Genomic DNA, 20744 nt, shown 5'->3' with positions numbered 1-20744 from the left:
ATTTTTTTCCCTCTGCAACTGTTTTCTTAGTTAAATATGTTGCAAAGGGAGTGAATTTTCTAGTTCTTCAGGAGAAGATGGTCATTTTAAATTTGGGCTTTAGTATCTAAACACTTTTAAACAGAAAGGTTTTAATCTCAGAAGATCCAAACCTTTCCTGCCTGGGCTGTGGTTCTCATTTGAATTGTAAAAAGCATTTCAAATAGAGTTTGTTAAACTCATCTCAAATCTACCTTTTTTTTTTTCAGTTTGGGGATTTCAGACACGAGCACACTGTATTTGCATTCTTTCCACCCCACACCCCTTTAGTCTTCCCGTGGGTCCCCTCAAGAACCCCCTTTTAGAACTCATAACCTCTTCTATAGTTGTTTTGTTATATTTGTGGAATGTGTACATGTATGTGTGTATGTATATATGTACTAATGAGTCAAGTTAGTGTTTTTATTTCATGTTTGGGACTGACTACTTAGGAAAGCAGCAACAACAAAAGCAAAGGCAGAACCTGGGGCTCCCCTTCCCTCAGCAGTTGACAGCCTGTGGTTCTTTATCTAGGGGTGGGTCCTTGTGAAATTCTCCCCCACCCATGTTGGCACGTCAGCTAGGTCTTTCCAGGTCTTGGACAGGCAGACAAGCATATTGTTGAGAGTTCATGGAAGCAACATCCAGTTATGTCCAGAAGGAATTATTATACAGGAGTCATCTAGTTCCTCAGGTGAAACATGATTAATAAAAGCTCAGGGTCAGAAATTGAGGTCTAACCTGAAGATCTGAAAAGCACAACAGCTAGGCACTGGCTCATACCTAGACCCCAGTCTGAAGCGGCGATCCTGCCTCCCAGAATCTCAGAATCAGACTGTGTCTGGGAGCTGTCTCCCCCTCTTTTATATTCCTCTCTATGGCTGGGGTTAAAGGCGTGCACCACTGGGGTCAAAGGCATGCATCACCCGATTTCTGTGGCAATTCGTGTGGCTACTGGGATTAAAGGTGTGTGTCACCATAACCTGGTCTGTAAGGCTGACCAGTGGGACTGTTTTACTCTCGGATCTTCAGGCAGGCTTTATTTATTAAAATACAATTGAAATGCCACTACATTCAGGGTCTTGCAATCTGCATGCCACCTCTCCTACAGTGTTCTCTGTACTTTACGTGTAGGCGGTGTGTGTTGTTGTCCTACTTGGGGCTGGGCGCTCCATAGTCATGAACTTTCTGCATTTGACTGTGGTGGTTCCCTGTGATAATCTGTGTAGTCTGCAAAGGAAGCTGCCTTGATGACTTGTGAGAGTCGGACTTTCCTGCGACATAGGGTGAGTATTTAGAAGGCAGCTGGAAACTGTGTCACTTTAGTGACATAGTTGAGTAGGTCTCCTACTCTATGACCTCTTTAGCCATGGGTTTTAGACTGGGTTTACAGTATCAGGCATGAGTTCCCTCCAGTTGAGCAGGGGTTAAGTCCAGTTATTCAGCTATCGGTTTCCTCCGAGATATAAATGCCACTGTTACACCATCATACATGTCTTGCTTGCACCATCATTGTTGCAGCTCTCAGGCTCTGCGGCGGGGTAGGACCACTGATGACTTGTCTGCGGTGGCAGCTGCAGACCGTCATGCCACAGGAGGAGGGCGTCGTTCTGCTCTTTATGTTATAAAGCTTTCTCGTCCTCACATCAGCGTATGAGCTGTAGATTCCCAGCATCCAAACTCTGAGCTGATGCCCCTGTTGCAGTGCTCATAGAAGTTACTCAGCTGCCTTCCGGAGAGGCAAGAGCTATCTGTGCTTACCAGGGCCTTCATGGTTCTTAGAGAACCAAAGGGCTGCGGAGAACATTGCCCCGACGTCTCTGCTGTCTCAGGCATCTCTTAGTGAATGTACCCTGCCTTGATCTTCACTGTTCATTTTCAACGAAGTAAGTTTTTCTATGAATAAAAGTCTTTTCCTCCAAGCAGCAGGTTACCCAAACCGTTCTGTTTAGGAACCTGGGACAAGTTACACTTTGTTTTGGAAATAATATATATTCAAGGAAACACTCAGGCTTCAAATAAGGATGGAGGACAAAGTGAATTAAAACAAAGAAGACAACATTTTCTACAGTTAGAAGTGACTTTCCAGAAACGTTATCTGCATATTCAGATACACATATTTTACACATGCTTTTACAGATACTACTCACCCCACTGAATTTCATGGCCTTGAAGACACTGTTAATTGTATGATGAGACTTAATTTTAGATGTTATATGAAGAAATGTGACTTCTACAGTTGCTAACATATAGATAATTACTTCTCTGGAGTTTACTTTTTTTTAAAACATTAAATGTACATCACTGAATGAAGCATGTCATTTCAGATTTGTAGAGAGAGAGAGAGAGGGAGAGAGAGATGCAATTCCATTTAATTCGTGGTGCTTCATGTTAGAGATTCACGTTTAAATATGTATCCCATATTTCAAGTCCATGGCTTATTTAACCATTTCCCTACTTTTGAACATTGATGTTAATTCTAGGTTTTTATGTCACAGTTAGTACTGCATTCCACACCCCTGTTTCTACCCTTGTCTAATAGTAAATAGTAGTCATAGGGTACATTTCTAGAAAAATGTCTAGGTAAAAAGTGGACAGACAGTTCTATTTTGTAAACACCTTTTTCTGGGTTCTGTATTTTTCCAGTGTTAGAAATCAAGCACAAACAAGTACCTTTCGCTGGAGTCTTCTGTAGGGAAAAGATCCTAGGGAAGTATCTAGATAGACAGCTCTAAATTATTTATGTATATCATACTCACCTAGTCATATAATAGTAGTTTAGTTCTAATATGCATATTTTCATTTTTACAAATTTTAGTATTTGAAATGTACAGTGGCGTGTACAGATAACATCCTAATCCTTCCTTCCCAAAAATCTGCTATGAAATTGTACATATTTCAATTGGTACCAAGTTGGGAATCAAGGAAATAGAGTGTATTTTAGTGAGAATGGGTTTATACGTGACCTGTAAGATTTATTTGCAAATCACTCTAAGGATGAAAATACAGTTTTAATTATTTTTCCATTGAAGCATTCTCAGAAGGAAGCCAGAGCTTTGTAGACACCCCTTGATTTTTAGCAGCTGCTGCCCTCTTGGGGTCTGCACATGGGATTTGTATTTGATTTGCTTATTTATTTGCATGCACATGTGTACAGGTGCACATGCCTGTGCATGCGTCCATGAAGGCCTGAGGTAGATCTTGGGTGTCTTCCTCTAACCCATTCGTCTGTTTGTGTATTTCACGTGTATGGGCACACGAGTGCCACCACATTCACCTGGAGATCAGAAGACAGCTTTCAGGGGTCAGTTTTTTCCTTCCATCTTGTTGAGTCAAAGCCTCTCTAGTTCCTGTTGCACTGTGCTGTGTACTTCAGGAGAGCTGGCTAGAGACCGTCTCAGCAGTTCTTCTGTTCTGACCACAAGAGTGGTGGGCTGACGGGTGGTGTCACCACACTGGGCTCTTTTTAAATGCCGGGCTCAGGGATTGCTCTTCCTGTCAGGCCCACTGGCCGAGTTGTCTCTCTGGCCTCACATTGTTTCCTCAGTCACAGAGTCTCTTATGAAACCTGGAGCTCACCAATTCTGCTAGAATGGCTGACCAGCAAGGCACACGGATCCTCCCGTCACTGCCTCCCAGTGCTAGGATGATGGGCCTGCAGCCAATACCTGATCTCTTACGTGGCTGCTGGAGATCCAAACTCTGGCTCTCATGCTTGTGTAGCAAGTACTTTAACAACACTGAGCCACCTCTCCAGCCCAGTACATGTCACTGAAAGCAAGCTTTCATGCTTGGAGCTGTAGGATGGTGGTGGAGTTTGCACACCGCATGTAAGGCCCTGGGTTTGATCCCCAGCTTTGAAACAAACAAACAAACACCTTTTCATTTCCCAAAGAGCCACATTTCAAGAAAGAAATCGAGACCCAAACTGTACTTTAAGAAGTAGGAAGTCATGCTACTTAGAGTTGCAGAATTTGGAGATTGATTCCACCCCCTGTAATTTAGAGTTGATCCAACTTCTCATGGCTCAGCACTCCGGCATTTCATGCATCTTCCCCAACTGTTTATTAACATTAAAGTAACATTGTGAACTGGGTGTTGCATCCATGAAATGATAGCTTTAGTGCAGGTAACCACATTTCCTGCCGACATCTCCGCAGCTTCCCACCTGTCCTCTGGGTCCCCAGTGTTGGCACAAGTAGCCTCAGAAGTCAGTTTTCCCCTTTCTGTTTGATTAAGGTGGAGGTCAGAGCGTTCCTGTGAGCTCTTTCCTCGCCATTGGCTTCCCAACTTTGTGGATGGCACAGGGTACAGCCTGTTCTCCCCCAACTCTATGAAAGGCTGCCTATGCAGAGTGGCCTTGTAGAAGGTCTTAAGCATCCCGGAATGATAAGTATTCTTGACTATATGAATTTTTACAATCTCTCCTAAGACTGTTGCTTGGATACAGCACTGGGAAGGCTTCAGAGCCATCGCTGCTTAGTGTTCCAGGTGACTGTCCCTTTCCAGTTATTTTTGGTACCTAGTAAAAAGGTGGTGTGTTGTAAAGTCGTTATGATGTTTCTTACTAACTGCAACTGGTATTAAAGAAGACGGTTACTTATATTTTTGGTTACATTTTGTGAAATGCAAAGATCAGAGACCTTTTCTGCAATTTCCTTCTCTGCTCAGACCGCAGCTTCCTTCCTTTGTATCGAATGCTCCGCTGCCTGCTCCGTGTTCTACTTTCTCACCCTGCACGACAACCAGCGAGCTCACCCAACCAGGAGGAACTGTGGCAGCTCGGGACTGCACTGGGTATCTCTCGCTCTGGGTGCACACCATTTCCAGACCCGAGTGGGGTCTTCAGAACATTATTGTCTCAAAATGTTTTAAATGAGGAAATATCTTGGTGGAGATATTCCTCACTAGATTACCACCTTTTCTGGGGGGGGGCAGAGATAGGATGAGGAGGGTGAGAGGAGGCTGAGAGTTAGTAGCCAGAGGCAGTGTGGCTCACTCTAACAGACTGTCGGAAAGAGATTCCCTATTAGTAGATTTTAATTGTGTGTGTGTGTGTGTGTGTCAGTGGTGGTAGTAGTGATGGAACACGCACTCTGCCACAGCTCATGTGTGCAAGTCAGAAGACAACCTACAGTTATTGGTTCTCTCTCTCAACAAGCGGGCTTCAGAAATGAAAGTCAAATTGTGAAGCTTTCATAGCAATTGCTTTTCTTGTTGAGCCATCTGGTCTACCTGCAGCACTGTTTAAAACACATGCTCACAAGATGGTTCTGGGGCTATAATGAAAAGGTAACACCAAAGGAAACAGCATAATGTGGGTAGTGTGGTTGAGACTCCAGGCCCAGCCTGTGAGAGAACAGGCATAAGGGTGACCGTGAGATTTTGTATGTATAGAGTCTTGGAGCAAGTGCTCAGCATAGCTGTATTTTTATATAGAATGTGTTTATTTTTCACAGAAGAAAGGAAAATAAAGATGTCTCAGTGGGAAGGTGTAGTTCAGATTAAGATTAGTGAGATTCTTGGGGACCAACATGCTGCTGCCAAGGGAGGGTGTGTTTGTTTACTGGGAAGAGTATGGACTTGTAAAGTTAGGGAAACGTGAGTGTGAAGATTGCAAGAGAGAGAAGACTTCGGGGCAGGGCAGCCTGTTCCTTCATGCAGAGAAGGCAAATGTGGTCATTAAAACCCTGGAGACGCTCCATGGGATGTAAGAGTTTAGAACAGAAGGTAAAGTTAGGTTATAGTCAGCCCTACTTGGAAAAACAGCTATATGCTAAAAGACAAAAAAAATACCTATTTTGGTTATTATACTCTTTATCCTAGCTTCTATATTAGGAGTGGCTACATATACTAAAAGAACCTCAGTGAAGATGGGGAAAGTAGCTTTGAATAGTCAGAGAGTAATGGAGCCTGCGCTCAACTTTCCCTAGGATGTGTTTCCTAAACTGCCTGAGCGTCAACTACTTTGTCTCTAAAATGTGTGTGTGTTCTAAAAAGTGTCTTACAATTGGTCTACACTGCGTGGGATATGCAGTGCTTCTTTGGTGCTTATGTGAGTACTGCATGCAGCTTAAGTATGCAGTACGAGTTAACAGTCACTATTAATAGGAGAGGCGTTCCCAGCACTCGTGTGTCCACTTGCTCTTTCTTAAAGAAATGACGACCTGCTTTACTTAGCACAGCCCATAGGCTGGCATACATTTGATGAGAAGCCCGAGCCTGAGACAGGTCCTGGGGGAACAGTGCCTCTGGGGCAGTGCCATGTCATTCTCCACGAGGACTGGCAGCCAGCCCAGTGTTGTTCAATAGTGAGGAAGCTGGCAGAAGATGCTGAGTGTGGAGGAAGGGAGGAGGAGGGCATTTGGGCTGTTTGTGGTTGTGAAGCATTTGTATAGGCGGTAAACTTTGTGGTTGGCTCCAAGGAAATCTCTGGCAGTGTCATCTGCTGGACCATGAGTCCCCCAAAAAACGGAATTGCAGTTCCTGTCGTGGGGGGAATCTTCCCAGCCCACAGGTTTTCTCATTTGTCACAAGCTTGACATTTCTCTAGTTTGTTTTAGGAATATCTATTGTCACTATGGAGCTGTCACGCTGGGGGTTCCTCCGCCGAAGGGTATTTGTAAGTTTCCCATAGCTTAGCATGTTTGTGCTTTTGTTGCTGTTTGGTTGCTCTTTTTTTCCCCATTAGTTGTGTGTGTGTGTGTGTGTGTGGTCAAAGGTTAGAGACTTCGTAGGAGTCAGCTCTCTTTTTACCATGTGGTTCCCAGGAAATAAACTCAGGTCATCTGACTTGGTGGCAAGCACTTTTTACCTACTGGGCTATGCTGCTGACCCTGAAGTGGTTCACTTGTTTCTGTGCAACTGAAGGAGAAAAGAGGATTGCAGGTCATTGTTGCCGCCGCCTTTTCCATCTGTTCTACTTTTTTTTTTTCTTCTTATCATATCCACTCTACTACCAAGGTTATAAGGGCTAACTCAGAGGCAGGGCCGAGTTATTTTGTGTTGTGTTGGATTGAGCCAGTGAGGTATTCAACATCACTGATAGCTTTTTCAGGACACATTTTTTCACCCGTCTGCATGGCGGAACCTCAGGCTTTCTTTCACAGATGCAGAAGCCCAGGACCTACCCCAAGGAAATAAAATCAGAACCTCTCCGGGTGAAACTTGAGCTAGTATTTTTAGAAATGCCCGTGGAGTGTGACTTCCAGTGAGGGGCCAAGTTTCAAAGCCAGCGCGCTGGAACATAGCTCTCAACTGTGGGTGATTTGGTTCCCCAGGGGACATCTGGTAATGCCTACAGACTTTGTGGATGTCACGGGATGCTTCAGGCATCTAGGTGGTGGGAGATCCTGCTGGACACATCCTTCAGTACATAGGATATAGTACGGCATGGGGTTAAGCTGGCCCGAATATCACTAGAACCAAGGATGAGAACCAGTACTGAAGATATCAGATTCAAGAGCTTCCGGAGCCAGGTCTGGGCCTCTCTCGGGGAAAATCACAGCAGGGAGGGTACAGATTTGTCCGCTCAGCAAGAATATGCGAGGAAGTGGTTTATAGTATATACCTTTGAGTCTCTTTTGTGCCCGTCCCCGAGGCTGGTGTACCAGGTTCTGATTTCTGGGGCCAGATGTCTCCCTGTTCTGGTGATCTAAATTTATCATATTTGAATGACTTGGAAGAAGACCAAAGTTAGGAAAATTAAATCCATAGAAATTAGTCAAGGGAACAAACAAGATTTAAGTAAGTTTTTGAGAATTGCTTGGCCTGTTTCAAACCAGAGAAGTAAGAAATCTCATCTTATAATCTATCGGAGGTCTTTCTTTTCTTCTAAGAAGGTTGGGAAATACATTTTCACTTTTATATAATTGTGAAACTTTTAGGAATGCTTGTATATCGAGTTTTTTGGGGGGGTTGCCTTGCAGGTGCCATACACCCTAGTTCCATAGGACATTACCATTACTCTGTATCTGTCTATTGTCTAATTGGTATCAGCTCTCCAATGTATTTAACTGATTTACCTACTCTATATACACCTCAATGTTTTTTTTATTATGTTCGGTGTATACACAAGCATATGGAATAAAAGCTACACTGTCACATGTACAATAATCCTGGCTTCCAAGAAGTCAGGATGGTTCCATACTATCTTTTTTGAATCGTCTCATAAAGGGCTGAAGAGATGGCTCAGCGGTTAAGAGCACTGACTGCTCTTCCAGAGGACCTGGGTTCAGCACCCACATGACAGCTCACAACTGCCTGTAACTCCAGTTTCAGGGGGTCTGACACCTTCATGCCAATGCACATAAAATAAACTTAAATGAATTATAAAAAAATAGTATCATAAAAAATTTTCTTTTTATTTTATATATATAAAATATATATAAATAAATTTATATATATAATATATAAAAAATATAATATGTGAGTGTCTATGTGTGGGTTTGTGCTCGAGAGTGCGGTGTCTGTAGAGGCCAGAAAAGGGTGTCGAATCACCCCAAGCTGGAGTCCCAGGCAAACGTAAGCCACCTACCACACATGTCAGGATTTAAACTCAGGAGCTCTGCAAAAGCAGTCCATGCTTTGTGGTTGTTTGAGTGAGAATGGCCCCCATAAACGCATATATTTACATGGTTGGCCTCCTGTTGAAGAATTGTTTGGGCGGATTTGGAGATAGTCCCTTGTTGGAGATGCGTCACTGGGAGTGAGTTTTGAGGTTTCTAAAGCCCATACCAGGCCCAGTCTCTCTTCCCTCTTCTCCCTGCCTCCCTCCTGTAGATCAAGATATAAAGCTCTCAACTACACCGGTGCTATGACTCCCTTTGTGAGACCGTGCTCCCTGCCAGGATGATGATAAACGAATCCTCTGAAACTGTAAGGAAGCCCCCAACTTAATTCTTTTGTAAGAGTCGCCTTGGTCATGGTATCCACAGTAATGGAACAGTGACTAAAGCGTGCTCTTAACCACTGATATCTGCAGCCTTGGTGCAAATCTATCTTTCCTCCAAGGTTTGGTCTTGCTCTATGCAGTCCTTAAGTAATGTAGCTTTCCTCTGTTCCAGTTTGTTTCTCTGTTTCTATGCCTTAGCAAGGGCACAATACGTTCTCTCTCTCTCTCTCTCTCTCTCTCTCTCTCTCTCTCTCTCTCTCACACACACACACACACACACACACACACACTGCATTCACGCAAGCTATTCACATCTTCCTGTAAAGGAACATTGGACCATTGCCAGCTACCAGTATTAAGTACCTTTGTAATGGCTCTCATGACGAGTTTCAAGGAAGGGTCTCGATACCGCAAACTTAGATCTCAAAAAACAAAAACCGGGGCTCAGGAGATGGCTTTTGTTGGTAAATCACTCGCTGAACAGGCTGAGAACCTGAGCTCAGACCCCCAGCTCCCAGGCCAAATGTCAGCTGTGGTGGCATATGTCTGTAATCCCAGCACAGAGAGGCAGAGAGAGAAAGACCCCAGGGGCTCGCTGGTCAACCAGTCTAGTGAGAGACCCTGTCTAAACAAACAAACAAACGAATAAGTAAATGGGAAGAGGGAGAAGCGATTGAAGAAGATACTCCATCTCTGGCTTTCACACACATCTGCACAAATGTGCCTGTATAACAGTGCACATGCGTACAACACAGAAGACACGCCTAAGTAAACAAATACTGCCGAGCCAGAAAAAAATTGGAATGTCTGCATACCTAAAGATAGTATTTTTTTGAGATAGTAATAGTATTTTAATACAACTATGAATAAATTGAGAACACACTGTATAGGGTTAGACTAAGATTAAAGTCTCCCCTGCATTATGGAGTCATGATTAATACCCAGCGAGGAAACAGAAAAAGACCTATCCAAAGTGCTCCCCTCAGCCAGACTCTCTACAGAGGTGCTGCTTTTTCTCCATATATATATATATATATGTGTGTGTGTGTGTGTGTGTGTGTGTGTGTGTGTGTGTGTGTGTGTGCACGCGCGTGCATGTCTATGCATGCATGCATGCATGCGTGTGCGCACACACTTCATGTTGGTCACGGTAAGACTTTTGTCACTGTGCTGTCCTAACACCAAACAAACAGCACTAAAGCACACTCAATGACCAGGACATACTTGTGACTAGTGGCCTGCCGCTCCCTGAGGCCTGTCTTATGGAACTGTAGTACTCTGTCGCCGTGGTAGTCCTTTGTGCTTTGTCAAGGGCTACAGCCAGCATCTACTGCTACATTTCTCTCAAAACCTAATCTCTTCCTGTTGACTCTCACTCAGCTTGATGGAGGACTCTAGAAATACATAGATACGGGGAAGGAAGTGATTGCGTCCTTTGCTTTAGTGAGGGGTAGACACCTTTCACTCCTCTTCCTGACCACTCAGGGTTCTTCTGCTCTGCTCCAGTGCTGTGTAGACAGACTGGTTCCAGATCATCTCCTCCTGCTTCCTTCTTGCTTGTCCTCCTTAGCCTCCCTGGGCTCTTTGCTCTGCTCTGTCGGTTCTGTAAGCACTGGCGTTTCCCCGGCTCTGCTGGTGTTCTTCACCCTCATTCTGTTCTCCCCCTCATGGTCATGTCTATTTGTAGGTCTTCAGATTCTCTACATGCCGACGACTTCCACGTTTATATTTCAGAATGAAGTCCTTATCTGTGTCTTCCATCCCCGTGTCTTCCTGGAATGTATTAGTGTTTCACGGACAACTCACACTCAGAGTGAAGAAAACTGAGCTTGCTTTCTCTCCTCAGCAAACAGGCCAGAAACCTGGGTAGCATCTTGCTGTATTATGTCTTGTCTCTATTCCCTTGTTCTTTTTTTTTTCAAATATTTATTTATTTGTCATGTATACAATATTCTGTCTGTGTGCATGCCTGAAGAGGGCACCAGACCCCATTACAGGTGGTTGTGAGCCACCATGTGGTTGCTGGGAATTGAACTCAGGACCTTTGGAAGAGCAGGCAATGCTCCTAACCTCTGAACCATCTCTCCAGCCCCCATGTCTTTGTCTCTAATGAACCCCCAGCCTTGTCCCTTCTTTCATTAAGCATCTGTAGCATCTATGCCATGTGTGCTACTGACTGCTTTAACCAGCCAAGACCACACTAGACCTATTTTATGTAGATTGCTTTCAGGGCAGCTGATTGACTCATGCTCCACCACCCTGCCCGGCTCCAGGCACCGCTGTTGGTTTAGTAAACATCCCTCTGATTCCTTCACTCCCAGACTGGAGGGGGCTTGGGGTTTTCTAAAGTTCCAGCTTTTTAACAGGGCTCAGAAAGTAGATCTGTAGGAACTTGTTCCCAAACCGCCTTTGTTATGTGGCATTCCTGAGACGTTCTTGTCTCTCTCCCTTCCGAAACACCTCCTGTCCAAACAGCCTCCTCTGGCCTCGTGTTTATCCTTCATCCTATAGTTTTCTTTAGGGCACACCGAGGCCTGCTGAATGAAGGTGGTGGGAAGGCAGTAGCCCTGGATAGCAGTTGTCAAAGTCCTCAAATTCTAATTTAATTTTCCTTAGAAGTTTAAGGGCTTCCTGAGCCTGTACTTCGTTCGGTTTCTTGGTTCTGGGTTTGTTTCTTTTGCTCATAGTTTTCAGAACTAAGAGAAGTGTGTGCGGTTCTCTTGGTGAATCATTTGCAGTCTGTGTTCTTTGATCATTGAGAGTTGAGTCCAGGAAGCTGCCCAACAAAAAGGCCCATGAGAGCCGAAGCACCTTGGCTTTCCGGGCAGAGCAGGGCACCTTGGCTGAGTAGACTTGAGCTCTCAGAAGGTTTCCAGCATTGTCTCCAGTAAGTCAGAATCGGAATACCTGAGACTTGTTGGGACTTGTCCCCACTGCTCGTTAAGTCTGTTTGGGAAGGGAGGGCAACAGGGTTTGGGTCTTGTGTTCTCGTCTCATTTCTAAGCAACAGACGGGATCTCTTCCTCTGTAACGGTGAAAAGGTAAGAGACCACAGTTGGTCGGTTGTATAGAGTCTACAAAAGACCAGGTTACATTCCTCTCTTTAGAAGAGTCCCGGCCCAGCGTTTCAGGTTCTCCCTGGGCTGGGAGGAGCCAGTTTCCTCACAGCTCCTACCTGCCATCTCACCAGGAACCGAACCACGAGGATCAGAGGGGCTGAGCAGCTTTGCTGAGTCAGAGGGACTAGCCAGGCAGGAATGACACACTTCCTGCCCCAAGTGCTAGTCAAGCTTTCTGCTTTGTTTTTCTGTTTTGCTTTAAGATTCCCCTTGAAGATAGAGGTTTGTCCGGCTGAGCCCATCAACAGCAGCCTCTGTTATTTCTGTGGTGCCATAGGACAGTCTTTCCTGCATTTCCCTGTCATTTACGTGTTTTATCAATCTGTTGTTCTCCTACTAAAAAAATACCATGTTGGTGAAGTATATTTATCAAGTGTACTTTGACAAAAACAAACAAGACCAAACCCTCCTTGCTCTTATTACTTAGAAAGGAACATATTGAGGCTGGAAAGATGACTCAGTCATTGAGAGCATTTGTTGCCCTTGCAAAGGGCCTCGTTTTGGGTTCTAGTATCCACATGGCAGCTGCAAGCGCCAGCTCGAGTATCTGATGCCCTGGCTTCCTCGGACACCACGCACTCATGTGGCGCATAGACACACATCCAGGCAAAGTACTTATACATATAAAATACAATAAATAAACCTTTTTTTTAAAGCTCAAAGAACATGTTTGTACATGTCATCCCTCCAGACATTTTTCTGCTTACAAAGACGCTATTCTGTTTCCTATAATCTCTCTGCTTTAAAAAGTGTATTTTTATGTGTGTATGTGTGTGGACGTGTCCACATTATGGTACACATGTGAAGGCTGGAGGACAGTTTTGGGGAGTTAATTCTCTCTTTGTGTCATGTGGGTCCCCAGGTTCAAACTCAGGTTGCAGCAAGCCCCTTTACCCTTTGCACCACCTCACAGGCCCTCTGCCTCAATGTATTGTGTTGTAGCCTCTGCCAGGGTTCTCCATGTTATTAACTGCAAGGTCTGTTTAAAGACCGTGTGGCATGCCGTGCTGTAGAAGTGCCCTCCTCCAAGTACGGTCCTATTCAGATAGTTGGGTCTGTGCCCTCCCCCGACTCCTTGTCTTCTTAATGGGTAGCTCAGGCGGGCCTTGAATACTCCATCATCTACCAGCTTTGGCCTCCCTCGTGTGCTGATAACCAGCGCCACCGCCACGCAGCTCATGTCAATTCTCGTTGTTGGTCACAATCTGTACAGTTTCCTTACACAAGAGCGGCTGCATTCACCCCGCCTTCGCTGGCCATGTGCTTGGATGCGGTTCAGAGGGACTGTGGAGTTGTAAGATTTTTGATCTTTATTGCCGCTTTGCCTTCCAGGCGTTTGTCTGTTTCGCATTCCCACCAGATGGTCTGGATTTCTGACAGCATCTTACATGAACTGTGTGTTCTAGCCCTTGCCTGACTTGCAGTTGCTTTACACACCTTGCTTCCAGCAGTGCAGTCGTGCCCCGCTCTGCCCTGCCTTCCTGACTCCGGGGCCCCCAGCAGGCCCTGCGTGCCCAGCTTTTCCTGCTGCCAGGCTGCCGTTCCTGTGGTGTTGGGTACGCATCCGCTATGCCACAGCTGCAATTGTCTCCATCACAACTCCGTCATGCTGATGGCCCCACATCTGTCCTTTATGTATTGTGTGTTCGCTTACTGGTCAGTCTCTTTTCCATGTTGACTGTCAGTTGACAGTTGAGCCTTTGTGTTTCCTCATTTCCGAGTTAATCGTAGCTTCAGCAAGTGCCAAATTTCAGCCCTTTACTGTTGGTTGACATTTTCCAGATTAAATTATCCTGTGTGCTCTTCTGGGCAGTAACACGATAGACGAGGATGATGGAATGCCATTGGACAGGGGAATGGGGGCTCTTGGGTCCTCATCTGCTAGAATAGGAATGCATTAGGGAAAGGAAAAGTGGGGACTCTAACCCCTTTCCAGGGGATGAGCTGTAGTCTGCTAGAAAGTCTGCTTCCATCTTCCACTGAGAAGAGATTTGCAGGGATTGGCCCAGTTATGTAGCCTTTCAGCAGGCTGAGGGGGAGGTGGTGGAGAAGTTGTACACAGAATGCAGCCTCGGGCCCAGAATTGTGTGATGCATCGTTCTCCCTGGCAAACACTCAAAATGAGGTGCTTTTTTGAGTTTTTGCAATTAATTTTTATTACATTTTTTAAAAATGTGTCCATGCAAATAGGCCCATTGGTAATACCATATAATGACCAAGGGGTGATGACCTCTAGAAAAAAAATGAAAAATGGAAAATGTCCTGCTGGAGTCTCTGGGATGTGGTGTCTTCATGAAGCCACCTTTGGCTTCCCCTGCGAGCAGCACCAGTGAGCAGACAGCAGAAACAATGGCCAGCCAGGCTGGCGATGCAAGGGGCTGGGGAAAGGCCTGGATGTCAGGTTGGAAAACATCCTGCGCTTCTTCAATAAGTAGAATTTCCAGAAACGTATAGGGAGATTTACTCCGAGACTGGATAGTTTCTTTTGTCCAGTTGAGAGTTTAATTGCTTTAATATTTATTACTGGGGATCATGTTCTGTTTTGTGTGAAGGTTTGCGGTGCGAGAGAGCTATAAAATCCTAAAGCTCTGTTTCTGTTCAGCTTAGTAGGGAATAAACCACCTCCAAGCACCATGCCAATGTAGCCGCTACAGTTGGCACTTGGCATCTCTCTGCTTTCTAAATGCTGATTTAGCATTGTCGCTGCTGGTGCAAGTGTGAATGAATCTCTCCAGAAGATAGACCGCCCTGCTCACTGGAGTCCTCAGACCTCACTGCATGGCCATTCCCCACCAGCGAAGACGGGGAATGACCTTCAGCCTCTTGTGCTGTCTCATTTTCTTTGCTTATGAGATGTGGTTGCTGATACCAGAGCTCTTGTAAACACTAAAATTATGAGATTCCAAGAAAAAAACCCAAAGAATAACATTTTAATAAAACATAGACTTGGATAATAGCGGCACTTATTACCTAGTAGAAAGGCCTGCCTCCCCACGCTTATTTTTTGTGCCCAGGGGTTCTCAACCTTCCTAGTGCTGTGGCCCTTTAATACAGTTTCTCCCTCAACCATAAAATTGTTTTCGTTTCTACTTCGTAACTGTAATTCTGCCACTGTTATGAATCATAATGTAAATATCTGACATGCAGGATATCCGATATGTGACCCCATGTGAAAGGGTCTTTTGACCCCAAAAGGGTCGCGACCCACAGGTTGAGAACTGCTGTTTGAGTAGCTGCTTGGATGGAAGGTTCTGAATGGCAGCTGCCACAAGTGATGGATATGGGAACTCTCCAGCCCAACCTTGATCCTGGGCCAGGGCTGGCCCCTGCAGGACAGCTCAGCTTGCTGCTCTACCTGGGCCAAGGTGGGACATTTCTAGGTCCTCTTAATTATTTTCCCTCCCTGTCCCCATTGTATTAGGTGATGAGCCAAGGATTTTTTTTTTGGTGGGGGGAATGATATGCAGAGGGGAGAGTCAAAAATTTGGGGTGAGACAAACCTGATACACCCGTCTCCCCATTCCAACCAGACAGGAGAATGAGGTGGAGCTCAGATTCCTTGTCTGTGTTCTGGAGAGAATGTTGCCCGCCTCCCAGGACCTGGGAGTATCAAGCTCTCACAGTGGGGCAGCTGGTGGGCACTCAGCAGTGAGATTTCCCTGAGCATGTCTAGGCTTGGACCCTGGGCCCCCATGCCGAGGTAGCCCCTGCGTCAGGTGCTTCTATCAGGGCTGTCTTTTATGGACTATCTGGAGGGCACTTCTGAGCATGTACCCGTCTCAAACACTATCTCCTGATAGAGCGATACAGTTCCTTGCCTCTTCCCCTATGACCTCCTTTTCGAAGAGGAGGTGAATGAAGAGGAACAGCGTGAAAAGAGGAGAGGGACTCTGGTTGAATCATGGTTTTCATTAGGGTACTGACAAAGTCAGGTAGGATTAGGGGGGCAGAAGAGGACTAATGGAATAAGAGGGAGACAGAAAATGGAGTTGACGCTGGCAGTCGCAATCGTGTGTGCACAATGGGCTAGCCGTGTCTTGGGATTGCCATGCTGCAAAGGTCGAGGTGTTTTGTGAATGTTTCCAGTTCTCTCTGAGGCCTGAGAATCAGATGTAATACATGAAGCTATCTTTTGCATGCAGGCACCAGTGTGGTGGTGATTGTGTGCAATGTGTTGCTGATAAGGATGTGGGTGGCTGTACAGGAAGTTTTTCTTCCCCCACCTTGGAGTATATAATAAGCAGCCACTGAAATGAGGCTAGCATGTGTGTCTGGAGATAGTTCTGGAAGGGTAGGGGTTGACCTCATTGTCTTTTTTTCTCAGCCCTGCCCTGTTGTTGAAGAGCCTCGAAGACGCTACTTACTCAGCCCCTTGCTCTACCATCTTCTTTGAAAAGTGGGACTGCCACCCATTTCCCCTGGGTGTAGGGCGGATTTGGGTTTAAGTCATTGGGTTTTGTTTTTGCTATGAGTTGCTATGTAGCATATAGAACAACTGATTTTTCTAGTGGCCTCTAACATGTGGCTGCAGAGAGATGAAGAAACCTCTGATAGATGGCTCTGGAATCCCCAGGGAGGGCTACTCAGTGTCCTTGTGTCCCCTCAGAGCTTCAGAGCACCTCCATGAGTGAGAGTGAGGTGCATGGAGGCATTCCTGTACTCCCCTACAGTGTGCGCTCATCATGAGAGAGAGAGAGAGAGAGAGAGAGAGAGAGAGAGAGAGAGAGAGAGAGAAGACTAAGAGCCCAAGAATAGCATGTATTTGTATACAAATTACCTGATCAAGGCATAGTCTGGTCACATTCTTTGGCCACTAGATCACGAACCAGTGTCCAGGCTTGGAAATTCTGACCCCTTGCTCCCCCCCCCCCCCCCACTTGCCGCAGCACGAGGATGTGTGTGCACTGGGCATCATAACAAATGCGGATCCTTGAATTCACCCAAAGTGGCTGAATTTGCAAGTCCTAGGGAAGCTTGGAAGAGCTGTTTTCATATCCACAGAGGCAGATGTAGGAGTTAAATATTTGGTGTATAGGCTACCCTGTGAGGTTGGACGGCTCCACAGATAGTGACGTGAGAATCTTCCTCTGCCGGTGCCCCCCACCCCCTTGTAACCAGCTGATACGGGATGAGCAGAACACAAGTCTGCATGCCGGGACAACTTTAAACAGCAGTGAGTAGAGAGAAGCACGGACGACCTGGGTGTTCTGAGCTCACGGGAGAGCAGACGGCTGTTGTGGAAGAAGAATGCCATCCAGCTGCCTTGCTTCCCATTATTCTGTTGACCTCTGGGACCTCCTTGAGACCAGGAATGTCCTGCTGGGTTGGAGGGCCCTTGGTACCTGAGGATAGCATACTTAGAGCATTCTCTTTCTTGCTTGGTGTTGGGACTTTGGGGACTTCCTTCCCTGGGCTTGGATCCTGCACAGGCGAGTCGATGGGAGCCACAGGAGCCTTCTTCCAACCCCCCCCCCCCACAGCCTCACTGTGCACCCGGACTGCTGTAGACAGAGGAAGCAGTGCCTGGCATCTGCCTCACTACAGAGTACCACTGGGGCCATTTTAGGGACGTAGGAGGCCTTCCTTTAGCTCGGGTATTATATTTTGCTTTTTATTAATTATCCTCATCTTTATCAATCAACCACGTTTGGGAAGTTTTTGGAATCTTGAAATAGATATCTCTTGACATTTTCTTTCCACTGATGAAGTTTTCATAGCATCCTGGGCCAGTCAGAATTCGGAGAGATGACATCTTTGTGAACACAAAAAGAATGTTTATAAAACACATTTCATAGCCTCCTTCTGAAAATAATAAACGTATGTTTGTAAATTGACATTCATTTCATTTTTTGTAGTTCCCTCCCTCAATTAATAAAGGACATTATTTAAATTCAGGTCATTGATAGTTCGCATTGCTGCTAGAACTCCCTCTGCATAAGACAATTTGTCATTTGCTTCACATTTGTCTCTTCCCACTTCGATAGATGGTCTCTGAAGTTGGCTGTGTCGCTTTTATTTTGCGGATGTGCAAAGTTGTCCAGAGAGGTTAGATAACTCGGGAGCCTACAAGCCAGAAAGCTGCATACATGGAATTTGAACCAGGTCTAGCAAATTATCTTCCACTTTGTATCTTTTTGCGCGGTGCCTGGCAGACATAAGCCAGATTATCAATGCTACAGAGGAGAAAAGTAAAATCAAGGGCATGCCCCTGGGGCAACAAGGTAGAAATACAGCCAGGGATGGTAACAACTGTAGTAACTATCACAAAATGGTGCCGAGAAATTATAAAGCGGGTAGCTAGGATTTAAAGGCAGATCCCAAGCTTTCAGTGGAAGTCAGCAGGAGAAGGCTTCACGTGCGGTGAGTGGGTGAGGAGTATGGGCAGAATCTTATCTAAGGGAAGTTAGTTAGCTGCGATGACTTCTGAAGACCTAGGTAGCTAAATAAGATAGTAAAGAGACTATTAGACCATCTCTATGGAGACAGGCACATTGCATACATACGTGTATGTGTATTCATGTGCACCTAAACATACTCAGACTTGAATTCTTTATAAGTCCTCTTCATGAGCAAGAGGCTGGTGGTTTTAAGCAGTAACATTGTTCTCGCTGCATTCCCTAGCTGTCCTGAGAACAAGAACACCTCTGAGCCATACTTCCTATTAATAGGCACTCCTTCATGTTTGTACTGGCAAGGTAGGAATGGGGTGGGTTTTTTCTTTTTAATTTTCTTCCCCAGGCATCTGTGAATGGAGCCACTCCCTTTTGTCCTTCCCAACCCCCCTTTTTTTTCCATTGAAGTATCTGCTTTTTCCACTAGCGTGTCGGGACAGTAGACTTCCTGTTCTGCTTGACTTCTAAAATTCTGCCTGTCTGCCAAGCACAGTAAGCCTGTGTTTCTGTGTTAGTGTGACTTGCAGGTAGGGAGTGCGGGCAGCCTCCAGTCCATTCTCAGTGTGAACACAGAGACCTCTGTGACCACACACTTAAAAAACTGCATAGCATATTCCTCTACCAGCAACAAAATGCAGCGCCCAGAATGACAAACAGGACAACTTCTAAAGTGACCATTGTTGACCAGTCTGCTATGCATTCGTTTGGTAAGCTTGTGGTGGCTTTCCCAGAAGGATGGTGTGAATTGATTGGGAAGATGGTGCCGTGAATGTTCTTCAAGTTTGTGTGACTCAAGACACTTTGATGTGGTCCTCTTGACGAGCACAGGGAGAAAATGCTAAGACTAGGTAAGTTAAGATTGTTCGTGGACAGTCTGGAGGCAGAATTCCACCTTTGGGTGGAATGTTCAGATGCCCAAGTCACTTGGTACTGATGGATTTGGAGGAGTAACGTTTGGTCATGGCTTTGGAGGGGCTGTGCTCACTAACTCATGGGTTTCTTTCTGCCATGGAACTGGCTGTGGGGAGCCAGTATTAAGCTGAAGGAGAGATGGGGATTACAGGTTTTAAAAAAAAGGCATCTGCAGAGCATGGTTAGATAATTTCCCTTGTGAACAAATAAGTCTTGAAAAGTTTCAGAGACATAGCTCTGTAAGATCTTGTAGTTTTGTTTTAAAGGCACAGTTTATTTTGTATATTTCCCTGCGTTTTTGAACGGTAGCACACTCTGATTTGTTCCCAGGGCTCTGTAAACACCTAGTTTACTTCTCTTCCCCACTGAGTAACTGCTTGTCCGAATATTACTATTCCTATTTTTCCCCTCATAGCCAGAGAGCAACTTTACCCACATATAAAACCTTTTGCATTTTAAAAACGGCACCCGAGGCTTGTTTATAGCCACACTTAATGTTGCTACAAATGAACAATTTGATTTTCTGAGGTAAACTGGAAAAATTGTGAAGAGAGGAAATAAAAGAGCTTTTTAAACAGCCTTGGAGGTTCTTTAGGTACTTACGCATGTCTGTACAGGTCTGTGCGTAGTATCCGCATAAGTTTATCTAAAAGTTTCCTATTTGAGGCGTTTGGGGAGCCAAGTATGCTAAGCTTACCTGTAAACCCCACACTTGGCAGGTGAAAGCAGGAAGATCGCGAATGCAAGGATTTTCAGCAAGACTTGCTCAAGAGAGGAAGAAGAGCAAGAGATAAAGGAAAGAAAAGGGTTAAGAAGAGAAGTATTTTTAGACTTTAAAGTGGATAGTAGGAAGAACTAGAAATGGAAAGACATAGGTGTGATATAACTTGTCTAAGCTCATTAATTGAACCTCTGGCAGCTGGTACTATTTTGCAGAGTCGTAACTTTTCTTGTGTAAAGTGTGGTCACTTGCACATCATTTGTATAAGGTAAATATATGTCTTCTGGATGCTCAGGGCTGTACACATGATCTTTGGCCTGCTTCATATGTTTGTGTGGCATATATGTATCCCTCACCCTCTTTTTCTCTGTCTATCTAGTATATAAAAAGGGACATGTGTCTGTGACTGATGTCATGGTGTATACATGATACAGCTGGAGTCAGAGCCAGCTTTGCTTGGGAAGGGCTTGTGGAAGAAGTAGGTTTGGGGAATGTTCCAAAGGGCTGGAGACAGATGATTTCACGGGTAAGCCTGAAGCACCAGAGAGTGGTTTATAAATTAGTGACTGGAAATAGGAAGGCTTGTGTGAACAAGAAAAGAGGGTGCGAGAACCCAGCAGAGCACTAGGGGGGCAAGGGACTTGGCTGCTCCTTCTCTGATGTATGTCCCCGTTGGGTGCCAGCACATC

General features: G+C 45.3%; 1 protein-coding gene across 2 annotated transcripts in view; it reads left to right on the top strand.

Annotated features, from left to right (window-relative positions):
• The window catches only part of Tnfaip8 (TNF alpha induced protein 8), a 113406-nt gene that overhangs the window by 32456 nt on the left and 60206 nt on the right, over nucleotides 1–20744 (top strand). Inside the window, exon 1 of one of the 2 annotated variants that reach the window (XM_075968682.1) lies at nucleotides 18114–18132. The exons of the other annotated variant lie outside the window; for it this stretch is intronic. Within the exon in view, the coding sequence (XP_075824797.1) occupies nucleotides 18117–18132 (16 nt within the window). The 5' untranslated portion in view covers nucleotides 18114–18116. Of the gene's footprint in view, nucleotides 1–18113; nucleotides 18133–20744 lie in introns of those variants that run through there. 2 annotated transcript variants of the gene reach the window in all.

This window comes from Microtus pennsylvanicus, chromosome 4 (assembly GCF_037038515.1).
Source record: "Microtus pennsylvanicus isolate mMicPen1 chromosome 4, mMicPen1.hap1, whole genome shotgun sequence".
Taxonomy (NCBI): Eukaryota; Metazoa; Chordata; class Mammalia; order Rodentia; family Cricetidae; genus Microtus; species Microtus pennsylvanicus.
This window is presented reverse-complemented; position numbering and strand designations above follow the sequence as displayed.